Here is a 7,957-nt window from a genome sequence, read left to right as displayed (position 1 = left end):
TCCAAAGAAGGTATGGAGACTTAAAATTAGGGTATTAAGGACTTAAATTGTTCCTTCATTTGAAATCATGATATTGCAAATTCAATGGAAGTTGTTCTTGTTGATGCAGATATGAGTGGTTGTTCATTGTTCATTTTTGGTTGATTTTATTTATGACTTTCTTTGATCTTAAATTTTAGTTGTTGTGACTGTTTTTTATGTTTAATTTATTTTCGCAGTCTAACAAAATTCAGACAACTGTTAAGAAGCAGCTGATAAATAGGTTTAAAGAGAATATTATTGAGGGTCAAACATATCAAATGGCATATTTAGTGTTGTTCCAAATCAAGATAATTATAGGGCAGCAGAACATGAGTTTAAGTTGGTTTTTCTTAACCGTACAAGTGTTGTTCCTGTCCCTGATGATGCTATCCCCAAGACATGTTTCAGTTTTTGTCCATTTAATGAGCTCTTGAAAATGATTGACGATTATGTTTACTTAGTTGGTAAGTGACTTTGTATCTTTTTTATCCCCTTCATTTTCTTTTTTTTCTTTCAGTTTGTTTTTTTTTCGTTGGTTATTTTTATTATGGAAGTGTGCACTTTTGTACTGTAATTTTATTGATGTTTGTTTTCTGATAGATATGACTGGATTGCTAACTTCTGTTGGTGAAGAAAAAGAGTATGTGAAAGACGGTAAAGTGATGAAGATAATCGTTCGAGTTTGTTTTGTGCATCTTATCTTCATATTGATTGTGTTTTATATTAATTGCCTATTATTTATATTATGAACTGTCCTGTGAATTTTTAATGGTATTTTATATTGGATTATTAATGGATCTAAGTTTTAAAAAAAAAATTTCAGGTTGACAATATGTTGTGCTCTGTTTGGGGAGTACGTGGATGAAGTGCATCATTTCTTAACTAGGTTCTGGTTATATGGAGCAGCCAGTTGTTGTGATCTAACTTGTTAAAGTTAAATTCTTTAGGGGTAGTGAATATTATAATATTCAGGCTTCACAATTTCTTCTCAACTCTCTATTTTATATTTATTTTTCTGTTTCTCCTTTTTTATTTATTCAGCCGGTTGTTTTGTAGGACAAGTTGATCTCCAAAATGTTATTTTTTAATCCTGATTTGGCTGAAGTTGTTGATTTCAAAAACAGGTTATTAGATAGTATCTTAATAAATGATATATTTAATTCATTGGTGTTCCTATGTATAATTTTAACTTAGCTAATATGATTTCATTTTATTCTCTTTGTTTATGTTTTAAGTTTAGTTGATCTTATTTCTGATTTTTTTAATCTTTTATTAGTATGGCTGATCAAGGTATCAATGGAACACAACTATTGTTTATTGCTAATGAGGGCAAGGGTGTTTTATTGGAAGATAATTTTATATGGCTTATTAGAATATGCACTATTGAGGAGCTTCATGATAACAATGAGGTTTATTAAGTTTTCGATGTCTTTAGTCAATTTTGACTTAGTTATCTTTTAATAAAAAAAGTTATGCAAAGTTATGTTTTCCATTTGTATCTCAAGGTTTATTTTTATGTTATAATAGGAAGGGTCTTTTGTGATTTTTGGTATTATGAGATCTATTGTGGAAGAAGGACTTTAGTGGTATTCATCTTGTGTTTGTGGAAAATCAATTCAGCCTCAAGGTGGTGTATATTATTGTGATTTTTGTCAGCATTATGTTACCAATGTGACTCTTAGATTTGTTGTGTTTATTTATTTATTTTTGCATGTGATATTGACTTCTGTTTTCTTTTCTTTCTTTTTCCTTCTATTGTTTCATTCTCCTTGTTCCATTTTTTCTAATTATAGTTGTTTTCTTGTGTTTTTTTTTTTTGGTAAATTTCTTATTAGGTAATTGTTCTATGATCAGATATCGGATCAAAATAGCTGTTGAGAATGACGGACATGGTGTATTTGTATTGTTCGATCGTGAGACTTCTTATTTATTGAAAAAAATAATGTGCTAATCTGTTTGGGGAGGTTTAAAAGGATGCAAGTGTATGTGATTTATGCTTTTTTTTTTCTTGTTGAATTTAGTAATAGATAAGGTCTGTTTGTGTCATGTATAATTATATCTTTACTGTGTTTGAGTGTGTCATTGGCCCTTGATTTTTCTAAGAACCATGTGCTCAAATTATTTCATAGGTTGTTTGTGGAGATAGTTATCCTATGATGTTCTAACAATTGCTGGGAAAAAAATTGCTTCTTAAGATAGATATCAAGAGTGTTGGTGCTAATAAATATTTCGGAACTTTCCCGGTGAGAAGAGTTTCCGATGATGCTGCTATTATTGCCATGTTTGAGTTGTATAATTATGATGCTGATGATGAACGTACTCCAGTCAAGGTTGCCTTTTCAAACTCTTGTATTTGATATGTGTCTCTTTCGTAATGTTGTTTTAGTTTATTCCTTGTTTTTTTTATTGGTTTCTTTTCGTTTGATTTTTTTTATGTTTTTAATAAATCCTGTTTATGATGGTATTTTGGAAAAGATCCCTTCAAGTGACCGTGAATATATTGTTGGCAAGAAGGATCTGTGTGAGGTGCTGAGCGAGGGTATTTCTTCTGATGGGATTTGTCCCAATGTGAAGACAAACTGCAGACCTTTTATTGATTTTTTTGGTGAAAAGGATGCTGAAGTTTCTGGATTGGATGATATAAGCAGTGAAGTCGATATTATGAAAGAGAAAGAAAAAGCTGAAACAAGTTTTTTAGGCACTATTTTTCTACCATGAGTGATGTTTTATGTAGAAGTGATCACAAAAGATAGACATTGTATTATTTTTGTCTTCTATTAATAATTTCTTGTTATATATGTTCTAAATATACTGAATAGACTTGATTTAGACGTTTCTTTAGTACAAGATAACATTGATCAAATGATAAAGAATCAAGAATTATATTTGGTGCATACAAAGGACGGATACACATTTAAACTGATATATACTTTGTGCTTTTTTTTGTAGTAACCATGTGAAAAACAAATAAATTACATATAATCGAATTATTAAAATCTATCATAATAAATTAAATGTACGTGATAACTCTTTTTTTTTTAGGGTGATGTGTTAGTTCCAGATATAATAATTGCTAGATATGGTGCCGAGTTAAAAGATGAAATTGTCCTAATTGATCACCGTGACAATTGTATCAAACTTAAAATAAAAATTCGAGAAAAAAAATCTGGATACCTTCACATGAGGTAGAAAACTTATTTGCTTTCTATAAGTTCAAAAGTATGGTGAGAATCTATTTAATGTATGTCACAAGTGGAATATATTTTTTTTGCTCTTGTGGATAAGCGAAATGTTCCAATCTATGTGAATTTTTATGAATCTCATTATGTTAAAGATATTATTGGGATATCTTTGTTAAAAGTTATCCAAGATAAGTTAGGGTTAAACTACTTTGATGCATTGGAAGATATTGTTTTTGGTATAGAAGATAATGGGATATATGAGAATATGAAAATGTTAGAATTTACAGTTTTTTTTTTAATTATTATTAATTTTGTACATGTTATATATAATAAATACATTAATTAAAATATAACATGTACAAAATTAACAATAATTAAAAAAAAATTGTAAATTCTAACCTTTTCATATTCTCGTGCATCCCATTATCTTCTATACCGGAAGCAACATCTTCCAATGCATCAAAGTACTTTAATCCTAACTTATCTTGAATAACTTTTAACAAAGATATCCGAATAATATCTTTAACATAATGAGATTCATAAAAATCCACATAGATTGGAGCATTTCGCTTATCCACAGGAGTAAAAAAAAAATATTTCACTTGTGACATACATTAAATAGATCCTCACCATACTTTTAAACTTATAGAAAGCAAATAAATTTTCTACCTCATGTGAAGGTATCCAATTTTTTTTTCCTTGGATTTTTATTTTAAACTTGATACAATTGTCACGATGATCAATTAGGACAATTTCATCTTTCAACTCGATACCATATTTAGCAATTATTATATCTGGAACTAACACATCACCCTAAAAAAAAAGAGAGTTATCACATACATTTAATTTATTATAATAGATTTTATTAATTCAGTTATATGTAATTTATCTGTTTTTCACATGGTTACTACAAAAAAAGGCACAAAGTATATATCAGTTTAAATGTGTACCCGTCCTTTGTATGCACCAAATATAATTCTTGATTCTTTATCATTTGGCCAATGTTATCTTGTGCTAAAGAAACGCCTAAATCAAGTCCATTCAGTATGTTTAGAACATATATAACAAGAAATCATTAATAGAAGACAAAAATAATACAATGTCTACCTTTTGTAATCACTTCTACATGCAACAACACTCATGGTAGAAAAATAGTGTTTAAAAAACTTGTTTCAGTTTTTCCTTTCTGTTTCATAATATCAATTTTACTGCTTATATCATCCAATCCAAGAACTTCAACATCCTTTTCACCAAGAAAATCAATAAAAAGTTCGCAGTTTGTCTTCACATTGAGACAAATCCAATCAGAAGAAATATCCTCGCCCAACACCTCACACAGATCTTTCTTGCCAACAATATATTCATGGTCACTTAAAGAGATCTTTCCCAAAGAACCATCCTAAACAGGATTTATAAAAACATAAAAGAAAATCAAACGACAAGAAACCAATAAAGAAGAAGAAATGAATAAACTAAAACAATATTATGAAAGAGACACATATCAAATACAGGAGTTTGAAGAGGCAACCTTGACTGGAATACGCTCATCATCAGCATCATAGTTAAACAACTCAAACATGGCAATAATAGCAGCATCATCGGAAACTCTTCTCACATGAAAAGTTTCGAAATATTTATCAGCACCAACACTCTTGGTATCCATCTTAAGAAGCAATTTTTTCCCCAGCAATTGTTAGAACTCACAGGATAACGATTTCCACAAACAACCTGTGAAATAATTTGAACACATAGTTCTTAGAAAAATCAAGGACCAATGACACACTCAAGCACAGTAAAGATACAATTATACATGACACAAACAGACCTTATCCATTACTAAATTCAACAACAAGAAAAAAAGCATAAACCATACACTTGCATCCTTTTGAACCTCCCCAAACAGAATAAACACAACAAACCTAGGAGTCACATTGGTAATATAGTACTGACAAAAATCACAATAATATGCACCACCTTGAGGCTGAATTGACTTCCCACAAACACAAGCTGAATACCACCAAGGTCCTTCTTCCACAATAGATCTCACAATACCAAAAATCACAAAAGACCCTTCCTATTATAACATAAAAATAAACCTTGAGATACAAATGAAAAACATAACTTTGCATAACTTTTTTATTAAAAAACAACTAAGTCAAAATTGACTAAAGACATCGAAAACTTAATAAACCTCATTGTTATCATGAAGTTCCTCAATAGTGCACCTTCAAGTAAGCCATATAAAATCATCTTCCAATAAAACACCCTTGCCCTCATTAGCAATAAACAATGGTTGTGTTCCATTGATACCTTGATCAACCATACTAATCATCACAGAAGAATAAAAAAAGAAAAAGATAAAAAAAATCAGAAATAAGATCAACTAAACTTAAAACACAAACAAAGATAACAAAATGAAATCATATTACCTAAGTTAAAACTATAAATAGGAACACCAATGAACTAAACATATCATTTATTAAGATACTATCTAATAACCTGTTTTTGAGATCAACAACTTCAGCCAAATTAGGATTAAAGAACAGGCGAGTAGCATGCATAATATTTTGTAGACCAACTTGTCCTACAAAACAACCGGCTGAATAAATAAAAAAGAGAAACAGGAAAATAAATATAAAATAGAGAGTTCAGAAAAAATTGAGAAGCCTGAATATTATAATATTCACTACCCCTAAAGAATTTAACTTTGGCAAGTTGAATCACAACAACTGGCTGCTCCATATAACCAGAACCTAAGAAATGATGCACTTCATCCATGTACTCCCCAAATAGAACACAGGGTATTGTCAACCTAAAAAAAATATTTTAAAAAACTTAGATCTATTAACAATCCAATATAAAATACCACTAAAAACTCATAGGACAGTTCATAACATAAATAATAGGCAACTAATATAAAACATAATTAATATGAAGATAAGATGCACAAAACAAACTCTTTTGAAGATAATTCAAGAACAATCACCTTCATCACTTTGTCGTCTTTCACATACTCTTTTTCTTCACCAACAGAAGTTAGCAATCCAATCATATCTATCAGAAAATAAACATCAATAAAATTACGGTACAAAAGTGCACATTTTCATAAAAAAATAATCAACAAAAAAGAAACAACAAACTGAAAGAAAAAAAGAAAATGAAGGGAATAAAAAAGATACAAAGTCACCTACCAACTAAGTAAACATAATCGTTGGTCATTTTCAAAAGCTCATCAAATGGACAAAAACTAAAACATGTCTTGGGGATAGCATCATCAAGGACAGAAACAAGACTTGTACGGTTAAGGAAAACCAACTTAAACTCGTGTTCTACTATCCTATAATTGCCTTGATTTGGAACAACACTAAAATATGCCATTTGATATGTTTGTCCTTCAATAATATTCTCTTTAAACCTATTTATCAACTGCTTCTTAACAGTTGCATGGATTTTGTTAGACTGCGAAAATAAATTAAGCATAAAAAAACAGCTACAACAACTAAAATTTAGGAACAAAAAAAGTCATAAATAAAAGAGTAAATGCCTTTTCGAGTCTCTAACCATTTGTTCGATGGACTTCCCACCCCCTAAGAAATCTAAACATCCAAATCGGTCCCTATCTACTTTGATATATGTACGTTTCAGTCCCTGGTTAGGGACCGGAAAGGGCATTTACTCAAAGTAGATAGGGACTGGAACGTACATATATCAAAGTAGATAGGGACCGATTTGGGTGTTTAGATTTCTTAGGAGGTGGGAAGTCCATCGAGCAAATGGTTAGGGACTGGAAATGGCATTTACTTTAAATAAAATCAACCAAAAACGAACAATGAACAACCACTCACATCTGCATCAACAAGAACAACTTCCATTGAATTTGCAACATCATGATTCCTAAATGAAGGAACAATTGAAGTCCTTAGTACTTGATCCATTGGGCGGACACAATGAAACCAGATCTAGTGGAACATATAATGAAAAGGTTCTTCCGAATAGATCGGGTGTGTTCCCCCAGTCCACAACGCAGATTCTAGAAAGAGGAAGTAAAGAGAGAAGGAACTGACGATGGATCATCTGATCTTGCCCACCCAGATGCTAAGGGCGCTCCTGCTCCCTCCCAAAGAATCTATTGTTGGATCTCATAACGACAATCGATCGTTCCTCGTCAGCGCCTCTCTGCAACTCCCCTGGAGAGCGTTTCATGGTTCACAACTACAGGAAATGGCAGAGGTGGCAAGAATCATTCGAAAGCTGGCACCGACAGAGAGCCAGATATGGGTTCATTTTTGAACAAGAAAAAATATCGGGATTAAGTTGAGAATGAAGAGAGAGTGTACCCATTGAATTTCTTCTGTAAATAGAAAAAAGAGGATAGAACCGAAGAGATGAATAAAATTTCGAAGAGAAAAAAAAAAGGAGAAGAAAGAAGCAGTATAAATGAAGAAAGAAAAGGAACGCAAAAAGACATGAGACTCTTAAAGTGACATTTTTTGAATTAAAAAAAAAATCTAAAAAATCACAAAATACCACTTCAGATATGAATCCTCCTCTATACCATTGATATATAGATAGATAGATTCATAGCATGGTCCTACACTATATTATTTTAAGATTCACCAGTCACCACCACCATTGGCTCGAATGATACACACACAATAATACTCATTATTAGTGGTGCTCGATAGATGACTTTTGGACAGAATTTTGTTTTTTGTTTTTTTTTTTTGTTTCTTTTTGGCTCGAATGATACACAC

At 31.0% G+C, this 7,957-nt stretch overlaps 1 protein-coding gene and 1 long non-coding RNA gene across 6 annotated transcripts; one reads left to right on the top strand and one right to left on the bottom strand.

The window, feature by feature from the left end:
* Positions 1,043 to 2,850, top strand: LOC110270824. 4 transcript variants are annotated; one of them, XR_002360443.1, is made up of 4 exons: positions 1,044 to 1,145; positions 1,298 to 2,003; positions 2,151 to 2,351; positions 2,497 to 2,850. It is a non-coding gene; the product is annotated as an uncharacterized LOC110270824 (long non-coding RNA). The 4 variants fall into 4 exon arrangements; XR_002360442.1 differs by having other exon boundaries at positions 1,049 to 1,145; positions 1,298 to 1,648; positions 1,857 to 2,351; XR_002360441.1 differs by having other exon boundaries at positions 1,043 to 1,145; positions 1,298 to 2,351.
* Positions 4,115 to 7,548, bottom strand: LOC107638413. 2 transcript variants are annotated; one of them, XR_001619798.2, is made up of 7 exons: positions 7,049 to 7,548; positions 6,190 to 6,257; positions 5,894 to 6,015; positions 5,703 to 5,787; positions 5,395 to 5,527; positions 4,732 to 5,277; positions 4,115 to 4,602 (listed from the first exon to the last, which is right to left on the bottom strand). XR_001619798.2 is itself a non-coding variant. In XM_021120273.1 (3 exons), the coding sequence occupies exons 2-3, from the start codon at positions 4,864 to 4,866 to the stop codon at positions 4,342 to 4,344; spliced, it is 396 nt and encodes a 131-aa protein (XP_020975932.1). In that variant the 5' UTR covers positions 4,867 to 5,277; positions 5,395 to 5,590; the 3' UTR covers positions 4,115 to 4,341. The 2 variants fall into 2 exon arrangements, 1 of the variants encoding a protein (XP_020975932.1); XM_021120273.1 differs by lacking the exons at positions 5,703 to 5,787; positions 5,894 to 6,015; positions 6,190 to 6,257; positions 7,049 to 7,548 and having other exon boundaries at positions 5,395 to 5,590.

Source organism: Arachis ipaensis, chromosome B04, assembly GCF_000816755.2.
Source record: "Arachis ipaensis cultivar K30076 chromosome B04, Araip1.1, whole genome shotgun sequence".
NCBI classification, from domain to species: Eukaryota; Viridiplantae; Streptophyta; class Magnoliopsida; order Fabales; family Fabaceae; genus Arachis; species Arachis ipaensis.
The sequence above is the reverse complement of the archived record's forward strand: the minus strand, read 5'-3'. Positions and strand labels throughout refer to the sequence as shown.